General features: G+C 32.2%; 2 protein-coding genes and 1 long non-coding RNA gene across 3 annotated transcripts; 1 reads left to right on the top strand and 2 right to left on the bottom strand.

The window, feature by feature from the left end:
- Positions 1-10555: 10555 nt before the first annotated feature.
- On the bottom strand, positions 10556-13527 carry LOC128983615 (uncharacterized). The gene is made up of 3 exons (XM_054402973.1): positions 13424-13527; positions 11649-11940; positions 10556-10926 (listed from the first exon to the last, which is right to left on the bottom strand). The coding sequence occupies exons 1-3, from the start codon at positions 13461-13463 to the stop codon at positions 10680-10682; spliced, it is 579 nt and encodes a 192-aa protein (XP_054258948.1). The 5' UTR covers positions 13464-13527; the 3' UTR covers positions 10556-10679.
- A 157-nt stretch (positions 13528-13684) lies between these two features.
- LOC128990499 (uncharacterized) lies at positions 13685-16451 on the top strand. Its single transcript, XR_008490536.1, has 4 exons — positions 13685-13776; positions 14633-14815; positions 15316-15454; positions 16298-16451. It is a non-coding gene; the product is annotated as an uncharacterized LOC128990499 (long non-coding RNA).
- Positions 16452-19286: 2835 nt separating this feature from the next.
- LOC128983123 (uncharacterized) lies at positions 19287-22249 on the bottom strand. The gene is made up of 2 exons (XM_054402290.1): positions 22105-22249; positions 19287-20022 (listed from the first exon to the last, which is right to left on the bottom strand). Exons 1-2 carry the CDS (start codon positions 22151-22153, stop codon positions 19427-19429), a joined length of 645 nt encoding a protein of 214 aa, XP_054258265.1. The 5' UTR covers positions 22154-22249; the 3' UTR covers positions 19287-19426.
- Positions 22250-22318: the final 69 nt, after the last annotated feature.

The following is a 22318-nucleotide window of genomic DNA, read 5'->3' as shown; positions in this document are numbered from 1 at the left end:
TTTGAGCTTAAACATCTCTGAGATGGAGTTTGAGCTTAAACATCTCTGAGATGGAGTTTGAGCTTAAACATCTCTGAGATGGAGTTTGAGCTTAAACATCTCTGAGATGGAGTTTGAGCTTAAACATCTCTGAGATGGAGTTTGAGCTTAAACATCTCTGAGATGGAGTTTGAGCTTAAACATCTCTGAGATGGAGTTTGAGCTTAAACATCTCTGAGATGGAGTTTGAGCTTAAACATCTCTGAGATGGAGTCTGAGCTTGAACATCTCTGAGATGGAGTTTGAGCTTAAACATCTCTGAGATGGAGTTTGAGCTTGAACATCTCTGAGATGGATTTTGAGCTTAAACATATCTGAGATGGACTTTGAGCTTGAACATCTCTGAGATGGAGTTTGAGCTTGAACATCTCTGAGATGGATTTTGAGCTTAAACATCTCTGAGATGGAGTTTGAGCTTAAACGTCTCTGAGATGGAGTTTGAGCTTAAACATCTCTGAGATGGAGTTTGAGCTTAAACATCTCTGAGATGGAGTTTGAGCTTGAACATCTCTGAGATGGATTTTGAGCTTGAACATCTCTGAGATGGAGTTTGAGCTTGAACAACTCTGAGATGGATTTTGAGCTTAAACATCTCTGAGATGGAGTTTGAGCTTAAACATCTCTGAGATGGAGTTTGAGCTTAAACAACTCTGAGTTGGAGTTTGAGCTTAAACATCTCTGAGATGGAGTTTGAGCTTAAACATCTCTGAGATGGATTTTGAGCTTGAACATCTCTGAGATGGAGTTTGAGCTTGAACATCTCTGAGATGGATTTTGAGCTTAAACATCTCTGAGATGGAGTTGAGCTTGAACATCTCTGAGATGGAGTTGAGCTTAAACATCTCTGAGATGGAGTTTGAGCTTAAACATCTCTGAGATGGAGATTGAGCTTCAACATCTCTGAGATGGATTTTGAGCTTAAACATCTCTGAGATGGATTTTGAGCTTGAACATCTCTGAGATGGAGTTTGAGCTTGAACATCTCTGAGATGGAGTTTGAGCTTGAACATCTCTGAGATGGAGTTTGAGCTTGAACATCTCTGAGATGGATTTTGAGCTTGAACATCTCTGAGATGGAGTTTGAGCTTGAACATCTCTGAGATGGAGTTTGAGCTTCAACATCTCTGAGATGGATTTTGAGCTTGAACATCTCTGAGATGGATTTTGAGCTTGAACATCTCTGAGATGGAGTTTGAGCTTGAACATCTCTGAGATGGATTTTGAGCTTAAACATCTCTGAGATGGAGTTTGAGCTTAAACATCTCTGAGATGGAGTTTGAGCTTAAACATCTCTGAGATGGAGTTTGAGCTTAAACATCTCTGAGATGGAGTTTGAGCTTAAACATCTCTGAGATGGAGTTTGAGCTTAAACATCTCTGAGATGGAGTTTGAGCTTAAACATCTCTGAGATGGATTTTGAGCTTGAACATCTCTGAGATGGAGTTTGAGCTTGAACATCTCTGAGATGGATTTTGAGCTTAAACATCTCTGAGATGGAGTTGAGCTTGAACATCTCTGAGATGGAGTTGAGCTTAAACATCTCTGAGATGGAGTTTGAGCTTAAACATCTCTTAGATGGAGTTTGAGCTTCAACATCACTGAGATGGATTTTGAGCTTAAACATCTCTGAGATGGATTTTGAGCTTGAACATCTCTGAGATGGAGTTTGAGCTTGAACATCTCTGAGATGGAGTTTGAGCTTGAACATCTCTGAGGTGGAGTTTGAGCTTGAACATCTCTGAGATGGATTTTGAGCTTGAACATCTCTGAGATGGAGTTTGAGCTTGAACATCTCTGAGATGGAGTTTGAGCTTGAACATCTCTGAGATGGATTTTGAGCTTGAACATCTCTGAGATGGATTTTGAGCTTGAACATCTCTGAGATGGATTTTGAGCTAGAACATTTCTGAGATGGAGTTTGAGCTTGAACATCTCTGAGATGGATCATCTGATTTTGTTAAAACAAAATAAATAGAAGCTAGTTAAAATACATTGTACGTGGTACCAACAAACTACAAAAATGTACTGTTAACAGAAAATGTGTATAACAGAAAATCCCTAAACGTCCAGTTTTTTATGAAGCTTCTAACTAAGATTTAAGTTTAAGCTTAAATTGTGAAGAAACGACTTAACCTATTCTTCTGAAATTGTTATGGCTTCCTCTTTTAATGTGGACGTTTTGTATAAATTTAAAATTGCATCCTTAATATTTTTACTAAGCGCGGCAAGCGGAGATCTTATACTACACTCCTGCTTTTGTTCCACAAATATACAAATATACCTCCGGAACGGCTGAAGCGATCCGCACTATACTGTAATTGGCACAGTTATAGTAACCAACCACGGGAAGGTATAAATCTGAAATGTAAAACCCGGACTGTAAGGTTTTTTCCTACTTGAATTTAAACTTTTATAACTTTTACATGGGCTTATTGGGTTAATTGGTAGCCATGACAGTATTTGCAAGATAAAAATAAATACCCCCGCACCAGCAATCCTTCAGACAAAGCGAATTTAAATTAGTCACATTGGATTTGTACAAAAATATTTAATGAATAAGTCATATTTATTCCCCATCCAAAAAACTTTAGATTTAATGACTGCTTGGGTTTGCTGCTACGGGGAAGAAAAAAAGTGTTCTTGACCACACGTTAAGAGTACAGGATGAATAAAGTTGTCAAATTTTATCAACATAAACAAGTAAACTAAAATAGTTTTCTTCTTCTCAAAAAGAAAGACAAGAAAATTAAAATGTACGGTGTTTTGTTATTTTCTTCCTTACCTTTGATTGGTCAACAACACTTAAATATACAAATATGTATTTTGTTAAGCTATACACGGTGGTTGTAATAGAAATTGGGTATTTTAATGTACGGTTGCAGTTTTTTTTATTTGTCTTTACTGAATAAACTAATTATATTATAACGCAGAATAACGCAATTATACTTGTGATGTGGGTATGGTAAAAAAACTATTTATTATAGTTAAATATCGGGGTGGGGTGTTGAATGATTGCATTGCAACGTCACAATAATTGACTATTAGGTACTCGGCAGCGCTCAGCTATCGACACATATTTATCTATTCATCACAATATTAGTTGGGATGGATTAGAATATTGTTTACTGGAATTTTGTTTCATATTTTAACTGTAGTTTAGAATTTATGAATAGAAGTAGCATGAACTATGCTACCATTATGAACGATAGCTCGGATGTAACCATATAGGCGCGTTTAGATATGTTACATAACATTTAGATGCGTTGAATGTATTTGATAGATTTGGTTTTGAAACACAATAGATACATGGCTGTTTAGGTGTAGGATAGACCGTAGCAGGGACATAAACTTAATATCATAATACAGAGCGTTTGATAATACATTGTTTTTTAGTCCTATCTCTTTAAAAATATGTTTGTCGAAATTTTATATTGAATAAAAGTCAGATACTTTAGATAAAGTGTATACCTAGAATAAAATGTTGCTTTCTTGATTTTATTATTATATATTAATATTAATACAATATGTATTTTTATGGTGTGTTTCGTTGTTTGCAAATAATACGATTCACACTCTAAACGTTATAAATAGCTTGACGTAAATACAGCTGTTATTGCGTAGATTTATCGGACGAAAGTGTAAACTACGATGATAAATGACATTTTTTCATGTAAATTATGCATCGCAAACGTGTTCATCTGTAATGTTTTCTGTAGCGATTTCCCAGGGTTCTGGCGGAATATGGTCGGTAAATCAGGATTTAGTATTGGGGACAAATTACAAATGTTCTCCTCTTAGTTTTCTTCCTGAAACAAATTGGTTTGATTCTCAATCTCTTGTTTCTTTTAGAAACAATATTAATAATATAAATATTATCAATATTAATTTTATTTTCAATGATTAAAATATGAAATATTTTTTCACTGGATGATCACTTTAACAAGAGACCAATGACTGATAAAAATGCCACAATATAGTCTAACCAACGGTCAGGAACATTTGTTTTAAACATTTACTTTCTTATTCCCTGTGATTTTTTTCATGTTTCTTTTCTTTAGTACATTTTTATTTAATCCTTGCAAAATTGAATTTTCTGAGTTCATGTTTATCAAACATTAGTTGTGTTACACGCATTTAATGAAACAAACAGGGATGTATTTATACCTTTGCTTCTGCAAAACCTCTGGTAATGTACAAGTAAATTGAAAATCTTTTAACAAGTCTTTAAATAAATTTAAAATTTCAAGAAACTAGCTAATAGTCATACAATAAGTTACGTTGTTTTATTCTTCATGGGTCAAAGGCCAGTTAAAATATGTCTGAGCATAACAGTACAATAACCTTTAGAAACTACTATTTTGGTATAGTTTGTAGACATTTAGTCATACTTAACATGATAGTTATCGGATTTTTTAATGTTTTATTTATAAATAAAAACATTCTAATTCTATGTAAGAAGAAGTTGAAATGAAAAATATCCTAAATAATTTTGTATCAATTAAACCACAGAAATAAAGACTTGGATACAATGTGAGGACGTCGCATTGAGAGAGGTCCCTTATCTGTCACAGAATTATTGTTCGCTGATTCGATAATTCCTGTACATCCATCTGTGTAAATACATCTCAATATACCTACCTCTTGAATATTTGGGCTAAATAATCTAAATATAGTTTTAAAGTAGAATAATATACATAATATAAATATATATCCTTTCAAAATGAAAAAAATCACTTCAGGATATATATTGTAACTCCAAAATATAGTACCCAGTCAGGCCATTCAATAAAATACTCATTTTCATAAAATTAAGGATTTGGGGTCTAACTTGTCCTCTATTTAAAAGTCCACCCTGTACCGTTGGTTTCTTTTTCCCCTCTCGGAGGTGAAAAGTCTTTCACAGAAAAAAGTGTGGGAATCAATAAACTGAGTAATTTAAGCAACGTTTGTTCTATAAATCTTTGTACTGAAATTCAATACTCTTCTGCTTGTTTGCGAGTTAAATAGTCTGTGTTCAGGCAAACACTATGCACGATTTTCGCAAATAATTGGGACGATATGCATTCAAGCAATAAATATATACGGAGTATATTTTATAGCTTTAGCTGTTGCACTTCGGCTTCACAGCCTACTTTTGGGTTTTATTACTATGCCCGTATTTAATATTATTATTATTATTATTATCATTATTACTTTTATTATTATTATTATTATTCATTATTACTACTATTATGAACCAACTAAAATTAGTTATGTCTTATATCATCATCTGAATAATTGACCAGTTTGAAGCACAAGTTGTTTTATTTATTTATTTATTTTTTATTGAGCTTAAGTGAAAAATAGTTTTTGTAATTTTACGAAACGGTGCCTTTTCTTCAAAATAATTGAAAAACTATTAGAATCTAAAAATGTTATAAAGTAAAATGTGTCAGTAGAAAAATTTGTGATCCTAGAAAATCAGAAAAATGTGTCACAAGTAAAAATGATCAAATTGAGATTAAATTTTGTACACAGGTGTAAACCTACGTTTGCGAACCAGCATGATCAGACTATTGGAACGGGGTTTTATGACATAAATATCTTATTTATTCTCTTTATTGACACACTAAACGAAGAATTGCACGAATTCTCTCTAGACTGTTTTGTAGGGCTTAAAAACCGAACATGAAGTATATTGCAGTGTTTTTGAACGGTTTTTGGTCACGAAGAAAACTCTAAAAATGTTATACTATTTTAATTTTATTCTTATGAGAAATAAGTTGACTATTGTAGGCCGATGGTTTTTTATAAATATATTGAAATCAAGTGTAGTAAATTTATTGATTTTACCCTATACTATAAAGATTTTAGGGGGAAAACACGTTATTACCTTCCCTGCAGTAGCAAACCTAGGTATTCGTTTAACGAAGGCGTATGTGGTTTAAATAGGAACTAGTGTCCCTGTGTTGCTCGAAATCGAGCAATTGCTATGTATTATAGGCGTTATTTTAAAACAAATAACAGTCATAATTTTTGATGACTTTAAAAGATGCGACTTAAAGATTATGGAATACTCTAGATGTAAATAACAGTAAACATGTAAATATAATCAACATTTCTTGTGAATATACTATTTCTTCTCCTTCGTGGTGTTTTCTATGAGTGACTTTTCTATGTTTCCATAGTTTGCAAATCGGCTCTTTCAATGATTACTAAGAAATGCAGCACAGTGTTAATTCAGTTTTCTTTTTAGTATATGAATTTATCCAGGCTCTCTCGTTTTTTTTTTCATTGTAATATTTACGCCAACCCAAATTCAAATGGTAAATACTTCATTTCAACCAAGTAAGTAAATGTTTGTAGCAAACTAACTGTTAAATTAGCAAACTTATTGACTGTTTACAATTAACACATGTTCTTCTTCTCACTTTCAATTTCTGACAACAGCTGGAGTTTCATAACAATTTTTGTTTCCCATGTCAATCTTATGGAGAAATACGAAACTTTAAAGGGCCCCAGGGCTTCGCCCTCTAATTAGTTCCCTAAAAAAAAGTTTCCTGCACAACTTCACGTTACGCTCCTTTCAATTACACCAAGAACATGTCAACCGTTCAGTAGTTTCAGAGGAGTAATTGTCACAAAAAACCTGCTTGCGTATTAAATAAGTATAGATGATACTGTTATATTTAATTGAAAATCCTAGTCACCAGGTTTGCAGGGGTATTAGCAATTGTTTCTTATGTTTTTAGCTCATATTTTAATTCATCGTTATGTTAAAAACACATCTATGGATCGACAGTTTGGTCTAGTGTTGAGTGATGAACAATCACTTCGCTAGTAAAACACAACTCAAGCAGTATAACACTATTACCTTGTCTCGTCATAATGTGTACACTGTGTCTGGATTATCAAACCATAAACTCACTTGACAACCTTTATTAGTCCGGTTTGCTACAACTTCGCATGTCACCTGCTAGATATTAATTGTTCTATTTTAAAATTTACACTTATTCTCTAATTTGCTTACTGATGATTATTTATAAAACTAAACATTCCCCCCTTTTTAAATCGTAATGAACTATAAACATCATATTGATAATTTCATCCCGTTTTAAATCCACAAAAAACTATCCTAATGGTTCTTTCCATTTGCTCATTAATGAAGTCATATGTACAATTATTTGTTTAAATATTCTTTACCATAACAGGTGATCTAAAAGTTCGTTTTTTATCCCCATCGATACTACAATATTCGTAAAAATGTTAATCTGATACAAATATTAAACTATTGGTTTTTGAGATGAAATACTTTAAACGGTATAGCGTTTGTTAAAACACAATAATTCGTTATACTATAAATATTTAGCAAATTAAATGTTATAGTAATTTAAACCAAACTGTTGGGCAATATAATACAAATTTTAAAGTATTAGAAAACTTATGACAATTAACTAAACATAAACATAACGATCGAACCTATTATTTGTTTATCTTTGTAGAGTAAAGGTTTTACCTATTTACTTAATTTAATCACAAAATATGAATATTAAATATTTTAAATGTCTTTTATAAACTAAGCTTTGTTTTTCAGATTAATCGAAAAAACAAATCTTTGAAAACGTCATTGTTGTAAAACTAGTATTCCATTTAATCGATCCGAAAAATAAAAGAACGAATTTTCAAAAGTTTCACATGTTTGACAGATAAATAAAAAGTGTGATTAAGTGTGTTATGATCGCACCAGTTTGTCAATATAACTGCCGTATTACTCAATCCCTCAATAGAGCTCTCAACAAGGTTTGACGTGTAAATCGTCCATTTCGTTGACAGACATACGGTCTGCATTGGCATGTTTGATTTAGCCAGAGCCAGGTGCATTGTGGGCTTTGGACGATATATACGCTATCTATAAATCAACGTTGATAGATTTGTTGGACGGATGTATTGAAAATTAAATTAACTTCCATATGTATAAACACGAGTGGAGATGTTGACAGTAATGATGATTGATAAATGTTATGACAAAGACCAGTAGCAATCTTTCAATATAATACGAGTAATTGTCATGTTTATTTGATGAGTTTCAGTCGTGAATTTTATGTTCAGAAATGAAACACTAAAAATTACTTAAGTCTTCATAATGTCAGGATTTAACCTTCCGACTAATATTCCACAGACCAATCCAAGGTTTAACTGAGAAATGATTTTTATATTTTTAATTCAATGTCGTTCACCACCTTTTAGCTTCTTGTATTAGCTCACGAGCCAAATGCTTTGTCACAGCTCTAAACCGTCCATATCATGGATAATTGGCTTTTTTTCCTGTTATCAAGTCATAAATCTACCTTTCGTTGGACTCTTAAAATAATCCTTCTTTCAATTGTCGTCAAGTGATCCCCACTGCCATAGAATCTTCATTGATCCGATGAAGAAAACAAATCAACACCATACTTTACATCCTAATGTTTGCTACAGCAAACATTAACTTCTTAGATTTTCGTAAGTTATTGAACCCCATGTGGTGTGTATACCACTATGCTTGTCGATTACGATTGATACCTTAGTATCCACTGTCCATATATTAAATTTTCATATCCTTCTTATTGGGAAAAAATACTTTTCTCACGTGATTCTTTGGTTGGTTCTTGTATTATTAAGCTCTTCAAAAGAGTGAGTTCAAGAAGATGTTTTGTTTTAATGTAGAATAACTAATGTATAATGTGGTCAGAATATCCTCTTTTTAATGATTACTTTTAATGCTCAAAATTAATTGCCGTTACAGTAACTATTGTCCTCTTAAATGAACAGTGTATGTCATTGTATTAATAACTTATTTTGGACTTCTAGTCTAACTATTCCATTTCAAACCGATCGATACAGTATAAATTTTAAACGGGGTTTCAAATTGTCAAATAAATGTTAACGTGGCTATCAATGTTGCTACTAGCGGAATTCGCATATAGGGAATTGCTCGTATATGCAACGTACTATGGATCTATGGTAAGAAAATGATATTAATGTTTCCAAAATATAATTGATAATTTGGTAATTATATTTGTTTTGTTTGTCGTCATCAATGCTCAATTTAATTTGTAAATTAATTATATGTACTAAAGAATACAGGGGTAAAAGTTTTTTTTTATTATTTAGTTTAAAAATTGATTCTATTTGGTATTATACTTATACGTAGTAAATTAACAACTTCCAACTTTATATAACACAGTACGCAACGATCGCGTAAAGATAGTGTTAACGACACGAAGAAATGTAAGGTGCGTGCCATTTCGAGTGCCTTAAAAACTTGTTAGCACACTTTGAGATTGACATTTTAAAAGTCATAAATAAAGAAAACGATAAGTAAATAAGGGAGACTAATATGATTCCAGTATATGCAAATTTGGTGAGATTTGAAATTAATCCAAGCCATAATGGCTGTTTTCACTACTTATCAAATAAGCCATAAACGTTTATCAAACGAAGTGGTTCACTTGATTTTTTCTTTAGCGTTGGCGGATGTGTGAATATTTTATACAACCAGATGTAAAGATCAAAAAATGTTTCTATTTCACATCCTCTTTCCGTTACAAAGCACAGGTACAACAGCTAGTATAATAATTTATTAATGTACATATGTGTCTCCGTTGGCACGATAACTCAAGCAAAAATCATTAGTTTTTAGGAAATTTGGTACAAACTTGTAATCCTACATTTATTGAAATGGGAACGGGGTTAAATGGGGTAAAAATTGGGTTTTCTCATTTTTGACCCTCAAAACAAAAGATTTACCTAATTCATTCTGAACAATTTTGAAGAGCATAAAAACAAATGACATAGTACATTGAAGTATTTTTGTGTGATTATTGGTTACAAAGAAAATCTAAAAACTTTATTTTAAAATCCCCATGTTATTTTATGGATAGTAAGTAAACTGATGTAGTTTGTTTGTTTATGGATATATTTTGATCAAACTTAACACATTTCTTCATTCCATACTAAACTATTATTATTTTACCAAGACACTTTATTGCTCTCCCTGTAGTAGCAAACCTAGGTACTCATTAAAAATAATGTTATTTAAATATATTTAAGCGAGAAACAAATCAGGCAAATCAAAATTTGCTTAGTTTGCAGGTTTGCTGAAGCGGGGGTATTTTTTTACTTTTTTCACTTTAAACTCTTTCTCACTATAGGTATTTGATTTAATTGAATAAAGCAAGTCAGTTATTAATATGTGCTGTGTAAGCCATGCAGTAAACCAGGCAAGTATGCCGCCAATTAGTAACGTTTGTTTTGTTGCCGTTGATTCGTATATTGTTACACGCATAAATCGATCTGTATGGTGGAGAAATAAGGTACCAAGATAACTGTTGAAACCCTTACGAATACCCGTAACACTGTTTACAATAAATATACTGCAATTGTATCATACTATGGCTACGTTATTAGTCATTTGTTCACGGATGAAAAAGTGTCTTAAAACTTAATTGATGCTTAAATTAAGTTTTCTTCCGTTCATATACACAGGTTAAAAAAGTTAAGAAGCAACTTATTTAATATTTACAAATGTCAAGGTGTTACATATACACTTGATACATATTGGTATGTAGTACATTGTGTTACCACATACAACAACGATACTTGGATGGAACCCGGCTGAATCAGGGGAAATAAGGTTGATTGTAGTATGGCTCAGGCCTCCTAGGTCGAAACAGTCCGTATTCGTCGAGGATGTGGACTTTGTGAGGGTCCGGGTCCTCGTGCTTGGGTGTGGGTAGGTTGATGGGGGCAGTGTCTTCGCCCCATGGGTTCTGACCTGTCATGTACGACCTCCTACATCTGTTGAACGAGTCAAAGTCTCCAGGTGTCCGGTCTGGGTCGATGTGGGCGAGAGAAGGATCTGGAGGGCTGCACCACAAATCGAGATAAAAGTGGCTTTATTTGGCGTATGGTTTGAGTTTATCTAAATGTAAATTTGGTTAATTTAATAATTTTACTAGTACTCGCAATCACAATGATCCTCAAATATTTTATATTTGTACTATTCTGAACTTAAAACAGTCAATAAAAATGAAAAAAAAAATGCTTTAAAAGATGGAATGTTTAATCCAAACCAAAAGTACTCCGAAATGGTTTTTATCCAAGTAAAAGTGCATTTACATAAAATATTCTAGTATTTAATATGTAATGGTTCTAAGTTAATCTATGTGTTTTACAAGTTACTTGTATAGTAATATATTAAAATAAAAACAATGTTGTTACTAGATAAACCTACTTAAGTTATATTTAGTTATTGAGTTTCCACATTTATACAGCTGAATTAAAAAAGCGTTAACAATAAACAAACGATTCTCAAAAATTGCATAGTCTTTTTCATAGCCCAGGAATTTTTAAAACATTCAAAATGTTGCAATAAATATAATATTTCCTAAGTTAAATTAGCATCTCTTATCTGTTGCAACTGATAAAGTGAAAAAGTACCAACTTATTTTACTACTTTTACTACCCAACTATAATCCTAGCCATATGAATATTTGTACCAACTATATTTTCACTTTAAAACGTAGCGGTAAAAAGGGAAATCTTGGTGTGTTTTTGCCCCAAATGTCAATTTTAGTAAAACTACTTACGTGTAAGTGGTCGTCGAGTAGTCCGCATCCGTTATAAAAACATTAGGCATTCTCCTGAAGAGTCTCCGGTCGTAGGCGAGCATGTACGGAGGCTTGTTGGAGTACTCCCTGTCCACGCGGTAGAGGGCGGGGTTGATGAAGTGTGGTACAGGGGGCGCAGGGTCGTATTTACCGGGTAACCAGCGAATGTAGCTGTAGTTGAGTCCAAAGGGATCCTGGGGACCTTTAACTGCCTTTGCCGCTCTCAGGGCCATCAGCTGAGAACGATCCGTCTCGAACTTCTTGGTAGCGGCTGATAATTGATACAAAAGGTCATAAGGGAATATGGCTGGCAGGAAACGCATATTAAAAGAATCCATATAACTCGTTATTTCTAACGTGGAATTTTACTTACAATTCAATAAATGCTCGTGATTTGTTTAGATTTCTACAATACCTACAAAGAGGGTTCTTAATATAGTAGGTAAAGTAGGTTTGAACTAATGAGATTGTAGCTTTGTTACCGACTAAGATGATATTTTACAACCGGGGTCATTTATTCAAATTCGACGATAAAGCACACCTAATTTCAATTTCAAACCATTAAAAAACTTCTTACCTTTATTTTCGGCACGAAATTAAAATCTTATAATTACCAGGAGATTATAAGATCTTATATACAATTCCGCTATCCAGCTTTTAATGTTATAAAGAAGTATAATTGAAACTTTTATCACCAAAAGTAACTACTTTCGTCTCCAGGTATACTCTACGACCCATGTAAGGATGAGATCGGCAAGTAGGAAGAGAGAACTGTAAAGAAACTTGTATTGAACTGTATTTTTCGGAATTGGCCAATCACTAAAGTACAAAATAAGAATGTGTTGCATTACACTATAAACTATAGGTCCCTTAGTTGCCATTAGCTGTATGGGCTATTAATTAAGATCTATGTCTAAGGAATATATCGGTCTTAGTCACTAACAAGACTACAAGATCGCGCCAATCACCCTACACTTATCTCCATTAATACTTGGCTTAAACGGAAAGTAAATAAAGATACGTCTTATAACACTTAAAACATATATTTACGCTCATACTGTTACTCACAAGACGGTAAATATACAAAAGATGGTAAATGGTGATCGATTTCGATAGGACACTCGAATCATCATCAGACCCAATAGGCGAATGAATCTATTTGGCTTAAAATACCTACTTTGTATGGTCACCATTTCAATGAAAAGTATTAAAGTATATCCTTCCCAAGATACTCTCATTTATAAGTGACACATATTGAAAACAGCGATGACTCACCAGCCACGTTATCCGGCTACAGCGAGTATTCACCCATCACTATTAAGATTTAGCCAAAAGTGTGTTAAGTTGAAAAGGGCTCGATATGTTGGTTGCCAGAAAAAAACCCAGACCATTATCAGTACAAAAAGTAGTTAATAATTTTATTTGAAGACAGTTTTTTAATGCAACATGTCGAAAAAGCTATTAATAATTTTTGAAGGTTTAGTAAAGACACCAGTAACCAAACACGATTTAGTATTCTGGCTATTAAAAATAATTTGAGCGTAGTTTAAATTCGTTACGAAATTGTATCATAGATAATAATGGTAAGTAAAGAAATAGTAAAAATTGCTGAAATTTGTTTTTGCTGTATTTTTTATTATATTTTGTAATTTATGAATAAATTTAAAATGTAATTTACGTTAACGGAATAGGCTTATTACAAACTAACGTATTTATTAAGATAACTATGGTTTATTCAAGCTAAATTTACTCACAGTCTCTGACATACTCCTCGTTAGACTGAGAACTTCCCATTTTGCCTTGTGAGTGCGATTGGAAACTAGGATTGACGAATAGTAAAAATTGGTTCTCAAAACCATTTTTCTATCGTTCCGCTGAATAAATCCAAAAAAATACGTAGTATCGTTCTCCTATATTAATAGATAGCCTATCATTATTACAAAAACGCATTTGTCAGATAAAACATGCTATATAAATAGAGCTAAATTATTAGATTTACTGATAAGACACTTTTAAGACTCGTCACATCCTTGTTGTTGAAAGGTTTGGTTATAAAAAGTCATTCGTATGACAACTTTGAATTGATACATATTTATTTAGAGGATTGGTAAGTTTATGTGGAAACTAATTTAATTTTTTAACAATTTAGTGCTTTATTTTACCAAAGAGGGCCGTCAACAGAGTAAAAAAAAATTAATGTATGTTATAAATAATTAACTAAACCACAGTACTTAATATGGCGAAAAATAAATGAGAGTTGGACAAAGTTTAGTTAACCTAAAACTAATTTTTAAGGGAACTATGTAGCTTAAATAGTTTTTCACACCAGTATTAATATGTTTTTTTTCTTCAAATTATGACACATGAATAAAGTTGAAAGTTGTATTAAAAGTGATCATAAAACGATATAGGAGAAAAGTTAAAATAATATAAAAGTTTAATATACGAAGCTTTTACCTGCCTAAAGAGTAAAGGAGTATAGAAATCAAATCGTGTTTTTTTTTATACCCAGAAGTCATTGTTTATAAACGGTTGACTTCGCAACTCTGTTGGCTTTTTAAGTAGTATCTATAGCTTATTTAATGTACTTTATATTAAAATGAGCCTCTCATTGAATCATTTTTAATGCTAGTTTCAGTTAATAGACATATTTTTGTCCAATTTCCACATCCTAGGACGTAGACTCTAGCTTAAAATCGGGTTTCACATTATTTCAGAATGAGCATTTCGGCATTGTACGAGTATTTCTTAGATCAAATCGATTTGCGGTATGTGGGATTTGAAACCGGAACCTAGAGGAACTAATTAAGTCCCTCGCTCTTCCATCAAACCAGCCTGCTCCCACCCAATGAATTTATACAATAGAATTAATTTATATAACAGAACATTTACCAGATTTTCAATTTATGGAAAATGTAAAATAGGTTTTAAAATAAATAAATTTTATCTTGCCTGTTTTTTAGTGCTTCGTCAGTGGAAGACTATGAAGTTTACCGTGAGTGATTTTGTGGGAAGAGACTATGTGCTTCTTTATTTGATATTTTATATTGGCAAGAGGTTTTGTGAGAGAGCTGACTTGGATATTCCTATTTCTGATCAACTTCATATCGACTACGAGCTCGACGTTTGAAATTGATTAACTGAAGGTAAGGGTCCCAGCTATTAATGATTTTGTTTTATTGGCTTTCTTTTTCAAATACTGCAAAGCATGAAGTTTCATTTTACTTATCAACTAATTACCTGTCAATTATTTTCCGAAAAGTTGTTTTTACCTGCATTAGTCTTTACGGACATTGTAATTAATTCAAATATAAACGTAAAACTAAATTAACAAATTTTTGTAAAAGTTAGTTTGCAACAAAGCAAGCAGTTTCGTAAAATTAGGAAAATCGTTAAAATTCGATGTAACAGACTTTCAATGGTGTGCTTAACTATTGAACTATTATTGCTTAACCCCTCTTATAGCATTAAGTAACCTCAACGGTTATTTATCGTTTACACTCTATTTAACTGATAAACCTTATCTTGAGGGTCTTCAGCAGATAAAACATTGGTGATGTATCATTAAATTACCTTATATAAACGATAAGACTATCATTAGTTTTCATGTGTATTATTATTCTTCTTTCACTTTTTTCTGTTTTAGACCTTTCCTAAAATGTTTGATCTCAATAGTTTTAAAAATAAGATTTTAACTTACTTGAGAATTATAAAATCCTGGATTTTAAAACAAATTGGAAAAAGAAGAATAACAATTAATATTGGATAAATAATGCTGTATCAAGGTACGTTTCACTTTCATTCTTATTTACAATTTGTTTTGGGAATTATATTGCATCATTCAAGTAACGAGATTTAAGACTAACACATTTTTCCAATGATAACAACGTCAATGTATTGTTTTAAGATACTCTACATAGTAAAGATAGTGGGAGGCTGTATTATAAGAATAATTTAGACATAACTTAACCAATTTAATTAAAAGCCAGACGCATTAAACGCTTTGTTGTAAAAAATACACATTAAAACCTACTCTATGTACAAACAATTGTAAACAAAACCCAATAGTAACTGCTTTCCAATCCTTAGGAAAGTTGTAAAGGGTTTAAAAAAGGATTTTTAATGCTTTCATATTTTCTATTGAGTAATATATATTGCAATATCATTCCAAATAATTGCTTCCTCATCTGTTTGACTCCTTTTAGTAGTGTGATCAGATGACGACAGCTACAAAATGTCATAACCATGTGAAACTAGGATTTCAATAAGTTAATATCTAATTATATTTTGTCCTGCTTATCTGTTAGCCACGTTTATGCCAGCAACGTATCATTGGCTTATAACTGATTATATTTTCAAACATCGTATCTAAATAGCTGTGGATAGTAATAGTACTGTTAAACTTAACAGGTTGGTACAGTTCAGTTATTAATGAAGTTGAATACCCATTTAGGAATCATTAATTCATCCAATCATTTATCTGACTCATTCTCAACACATCATTCGGTGTACTATAGATTAAAAAATATTTTTTAAGACTATACGCATTTAAAATAATTGTTGTTTTCTAGATATTTAATGTATTTTTAAGATCAATCTTATGACTAATATCTTTATTTGTATTTCAGATAACTTCAGATAACTACACAAATGTAACTCCAAAGCACCTTTGAAGCCTTTTTAATGTTTTAAATCTATGTTATATATAAAACGTCGCATAAGTTATTTTATAAAGAATACATAGTATTATTTTAAATGTTAAAGTAAATAGCGTTTTATAATCATGTTAATAAGTTATTAACCTGTACTCCTGGCAATAAATAATACTGATTTCCTTAAGCGATATCCATAAATAGAATTAGGTTTGTAAAGACGTATGATTTAAATCTTGGAACAAGAAATTTTAACTAAATTCAATTTTCGTGGTCATAGAAATGTATTTTCAATTTAAATTAGAGAATCAGTCAAATACGTTTTGGTTATACAAACACCTTTCGGGTAGCATAATGTTGGGTTATAGGATTAGGATAAGGCCTAACAATTGATACCCATTTTATTGTCAGTTAACACAATTAAGCCCCATGTATACTACTTTGTGTACTGATGATTAAGATGTGCATTCTATATGTAGTCTAGCTCATTCATGAATAAAATATATCCATGTCTAAGAACTTTTAGTGCTAGATATTAGCAATAATATTTCTTATTCTGGTAGAATACCATAAGTGTTCGTTGTAGCAATACTATAGTATTATTTATATGCAGAATAGGATCAGTTTGAAGAGAAATCCTGCTTTAGATTTCGTCTACTTAAAGCTTTGAAAAGAAAGCTTTAAAATTAAATACTTGAAATAGCTCATGAAAACTATCTAACCTGACAAATCATGTCACGACAGTTGGTTTATTAGTATATTTAGCCTATGTATGATTCTTTAAACAACTACAGATAAATTTTATTCTAGGTTATACTCACTGTCTTGATGGATAATAAGTAAAATTAAGTGTTCACTCAATAAACCTGTAGCCATAATTTTAGCGAAATAGCAATTTATTAAGGTTATACCAATAACTTTGCAGCTTTTTCATAGGTTTTTTGCTGTTGGATGGATACTGAAGTAGATATCATATCCATTTGGAAGTTGTAGCCTATTTCTTTAATAAAACATAACATAGTTGAACTAAAGTATAAACTTCCATTTCCCCCATGGTTTTAGTTACAGAAATAGCTTAGGTGATCTGAAGAAAGCTATAACTAATTAATAAACCGTCCTATCACTTTGAGTTGGTCAAAGAGTCTGTGTATCCGCGCGCACTGACGGGCTCGGACCTGGCAACAATTTAAACATGGGGATGGAGAGTCGGTCTCATTAGATCGATAGTTAAACGTTATAGCTTATAACTTCAGACGAAGCTGAGCTTTTACAAAAAAAGTAAAGTCAAACATGTAATTCAGTATCTAAATAGCATATTACGTCACTAGTCCGGAAAATATGTGTTTACCATAAGAGTACGGTAAACCAATTTAAAACAAGTAACGATATTTTCGCCATACTACTCTAAGCTAACCTAACAATAACAAACAAATGTATGAATCCGTTTTACATTCCAATCACCTAAAGGACCTAATCACTAGTTATAACTTCTAAGAGAGGCTGTGTTTCATAATCACTCATTGCCAATCACAATCAGCCGGTGACCTGTAAAAATGAACTTAAATTGATTTAATCTTATACTACACTCATGCTTTTGTTTTGTAAATAATCCTCCTGAACAGCTGAAGCGATCTGCATGAAATTTAGAAAAGTCATAGTAACCAACCATGAGAAGGTACGAATCTGAAATGGTACAAATTGGACCACAGGGGGTTTCCCTACGTGAATATACACTTTTAAACATTTTACATGTGCTTTATGGGTTAGTTGGTAATAATGACATTATTTTCAAGATATCATTAAAAAGGTAAACAAGAGTCGAAACATATTGTTAAATAGAGTTCATCAAACGGAAAAAACTGTCTTTTCAACCCTCGCTCATTTTCAGACCTCGGCTTAACCTCGATCGTTAAGCTCGGGTCGAAAGTGTCACTTTAGGCCCTAGTAATGAAATATACTATTAAGTATAATACAGTATTCTGGAGGCTAGACAACAACTTTAAAAATACATTATAATTTACTAGCAGAGTACCCGTTCTTTGTACGGGGTTGGCGTGTAAGTATAAAATGCTTATTGCAGTTATACTCTAGCTTTGCGTTTGCAATGGGGGTTAGATAAGGCCTGAGATAATTTGGTTCTTTATATTTACGGTGTGTTATAGTATTACAGATATAGTAAAGTATATACAGTATAGTATTACACATATACCATTGTAATTCTGTTCTACCACTGCACCTAAACAATATAAAAAGTATATTTCAGTCATTCACACAATATCACAAATTATGTATTAAATTAAAAACATAAACATTACTGTAAACAATCCTACTTTGACAGTTAACATTGTGTATCACAGCTTTTTGATGCTGCTTATTTCAAATCATAATTCCAACAAATATAATAGTGCTGCACTCTGTTGGTAAACCTTATAACTGTAAAATGCTATTGCATATCATATAACCAACTTGTTTGGTTGAATTAGCTGACAAAATTATTTAATTCCTTTTTAATGTGAATACCCTTAGGAGCATGGAAAACCCCAGTTCCACTGGGGCGAACCCTGAAAGGAGTTTTAAGATAAAAATATGCCTATATGTTAATCGGAAATAAGAGCTATCATCACCCCAAATTTCGCCCCAATCCGACCAGTATTTTTCGCGTTTGCTTGTGACAAACATCCATACTACATCCAAACTTTCTTCTTTATAATATTAGTAGGATTGCAACAGATGCTTTATAAAAGCGAATTGTGGCGTTGCCACTTTTGTCTCGCCTCGCCTTTTAGAGGTGGTTGTACTCAATGAAATCCTATTTGATTAAGCATGTGGTAAGCAGTTTTATCCTGCGATGATACCCCAATTAAGAATGGTGAAAAATTAGTTTGTAATCCATTTGTTTTAAGCTCCGACCTTTGAAAATAAAACGCTAGAAGCATTAAAGGTTACCCAAATTGTTACAACAATACTCTTTTGAACGGTGTTTTTATTTCTACAATATTTGCAGTCAACCTATCGGCTTGCTTCTCTACGCGGTTGAAAATATCCCAACATTACAGTGATAGCAGTAAAACTAAGCTAGCAATTGTAAAAACCCCATTCAAATCTTTAGAAAACAGATGGTAGGACCATGTCGTTAATATCCTTAAATGTTTTATTAATATGTTCATCGATGAAGGTTTTCTGCGAGTCCTCTAGTTCTTTTGCTACTCCGTAAATTTTACCGAAAGTTTCGTCAATCTTATCATCAATGTTTTTTATTCCATCGGAGGTTGAAGCTTCTTGAGGTTTGATAAAAAATGGAGGGTTGTTGAGATCTTTGTTGTTGTTTCGTATATCATTAACGGTAGGTGGTGGCAGTACAGTCTCTCTCTGGAAGACCATTTTCCCATTTTGGTCGTAGTAAGAAGATACTTTGACATTTCCACCATTAACAAATTTATCTTCACGACGGAGACCGTCCTTAACCAGTGGATCGTCTTCTGATACGAAGTTGTTTTCATCCTTTTTACTAAACATTGACTTGAACTCTTCAGATAGACCCGCAAGACCTCTTTTACATTTTTTGTAAAAGCACCGGCTCTTTCTTGGTTTTATTTCAAAGTTAGTTTTATCATTTTCATTCTCGAGTCCATCTAGACCCGGGGTATCTTTGATGGCCTTGTGGCACTTGAATATGCCAGACAAGGCACGGAACAGTAGTTCTAAAACAAAAAATTTCTAAGTGAATGTTAAAGTATTAGTATGATAAACATAATGTAACTATGATATACAGGGTGAGTTTTAATTGTCCCCCCCCCAACTATTTTCTACATTTTTTCAAATATCAATCCCAGACCACTTCCAAACATTGTTGGGTAGTAAGTACTTCATTTTGACAAGGTGGTCATTTCCGGCCGCCATCTTGGATCCGCCATATTGGATGCAAAATTTTTCTTTCAAATGTAAAGGTGGGGTTGTGACCCATTATTTCGAACTACATTTTTACCCTAATTACAATGCCGCAAACTGTTTTTAAAAATCTTGATTCATTCTAAAGTTATGAGGGCTTTTCAAAACTTTATTTTTAGCCCATTTTAACATTGTGCATGTACAAACTAAGACCATAATCTCAAAATAGTGCTAGATAAAGATAAGTATACACTACCAGTAATTGTTGACCTATTTTCACTTGGTTATGACTGATGTATTTTTTTCGGCCGCCATCTTGGATCCGCCATTTTGAAATGTGATAAATTATTTTAAATATGAAGTGGGTGTTGTGACCCATCATTTCTAACTACTTTTTTAAGCTAAACTTAATTCCATGATCCGTTTTTCATTTTCATTTTTTATTTTTAAATATTGACATTTTTACAAAAAAATTGCAATATTTCATAAATAAAACTTGATAACAAAAAATGGATTGCGGCATTGAGTTTAGCTTAAAAAAGTAGTTAGAAATGATGGGTCACAACACCCACTTCATATTTAAAATAATTTATCACATTTCAAAATGGCGGATCCAAGATGGCGGCCGAAAAAAATACATCAGTCATAACCAAGTGAAAATAGGTCAACAATTACTGGTAGTGTATACTTATCTTTATCTAGCACTATTTTGAGATTATGGTCTTAGTTTGTACATGCACAATGTTAAAATGGGCTAAAAATAAAGTTTTGAAAAGCCCTCATAACTTTAGAATGAATCAAGATTTTTAAAAACTTTACTTTTGAAAAAAAAATTTTGCATCCAATATGGCGGATCCAAGATGGCGGCCGGAAATGCCCACCTTGTCAAAATGAAGTACTTACTACCCAACAATGTTTGGAAGTGGTCTGGGATTGATATTTGAAAAAATGTAGAAAAAGGTGTGGGGGGGGGACAATTAAAACTCACCCTGTATACTAGGACACCATAGTTGAGGTTGTTTTGTCTTTAACAAGTGCCTTACGATGTTTGTAATTTGGGTTAAATAAAAAAAACACCTGTAATTATTAACATTACATTTTTGTAAAATTTGTCTAAATTCGGGTTTTTTTGCAAAATTTTGAATATTTACAGCTGTTCAGTTAATCTAAACGGTACTATCATTGACTATTGGATAGTCAAAGGTACTACACACGAATACTAGAAAAATACCGGTATAGATCATAAACATGAACAAATTACGTTTTTGGCCCGAAAATAAACATTATTTAACATTGCTTGAATGGAACTGCCAAAACATATGTTCAATGCTATTAGTATAGGATTCGGGCCAAAAACGTCTTTTGTTTATGTTTATGATCCATACCGATATTTTTCTAGTATTCATGGTACTATAGGCTTCAACAGTCTTTTGAAAAATAAAGCATCGGCTGCTAGACTAAAAAAAAATACAATACATTTTCACAAACGCTGAAATTATGGCTTCGACATTACCTTCCTCTCAAAATGACATTATTATGACAAAATGGCTTTATTCAGAATTTTTGAGACATTAAATCCATTTACTTAAAATTTTTTTGTAAAAATGTAAATAGTTCATAATTATTTTTTATTAAAAGATTTTCAGTTACATTCTAGCGTGTAAGTATTATCATGGTCCGCACCGCATATAATGTATTCCGCTTAGTGTCTCAATAACTTGTTTTGAATATGGCCTACATGCTAATTTAATAGATACTAATATAAGGAAAACTTTTTATTTGACCAAATTGTATATTTTTTATTCATAACAAGAGCAGTATAGTATTGTATAATGAATGTATTTTGCAAAAAGGTAGTCTAAAATGTTTAATTGATTTATTTGATGAATACTAACCACAAAACAAAGAAATCCAAATCCATGAAAAGATGTTAAGTGTACTCATCCTTCTAGAAGGCAGATTTGCACCTCTAAAATGAAAAATCCGCTCTATTACAGTTTGCCTATCCAATGACTGAAATAAACTGATGAAATGCTCTTAGATAAGTAATACTCAGTTGTTATCTTATTTATGTTATATTTAGTAGAAGATTTATTAACTGATCCAAGA

Source organism: Macrosteles quadrilineatus, unplaced genomic scaffold (genome assembly GCF_028750875.1).
Source record: "Macrosteles quadrilineatus isolate MER2022 unplaced genomic scaffold, UCM_ALF_1.0 Scaffold_1__1_contigs__length_201487025, whole genome shotgun sequence".
NCBI classification, from domain to species: domain Eukaryota; kingdom Metazoa; phylum Arthropoda; class Insecta; order Hemiptera; family Cicadellidae; genus Macrosteles; species Macrosteles quadrilineatus.
This window is presented reverse-complemented; position numbering and strand designations above follow the sequence as displayed.

What these genes read in the sequence shown, in the direction of transcription:
- LOC128983615 (XM_054402973.1), bottom strand. Translation starts at nt 13,463, where the DNA reads ATGGGAAGTTCTCAGTCTAACGAGGAGTATGTCAGAGACT. An exon ending in CGAGGAGTATGTCAGAGACT is followed by an intron (nt 11,941 to 13,423) that starts GTGAGTAAATTT and finishes ATCAATTATCAG; the next exon opens with CCGCTACCAAGAAGTTCGAG. An exon ending in TACTCGACGACCACTTACAC is followed by an intron (nt 10,927 to 11,648) that starts GTAAGTAGTTTT and finishes TTTGTGGTGCAG; the next exon opens with CCCTCCAGATCCTTCTCTCG.
- LOC128983123 (XM_054402290.1), bottom strand. Translation starts at nt 22,153, where the DNA reads ATGAGTACACTTAACATCTTTTCATGGATTTGGATTTCTTTGTTTTGT. An exon ending in TTGGATTTCTTTGTTTTGTG is followed by an intron (nt 20,023 to 22,104) that starts GTTAGTATTCAT and finishes TTTTTGTTTTAG; the next exon opens with AACTACTGTTCCGTGCCTTG.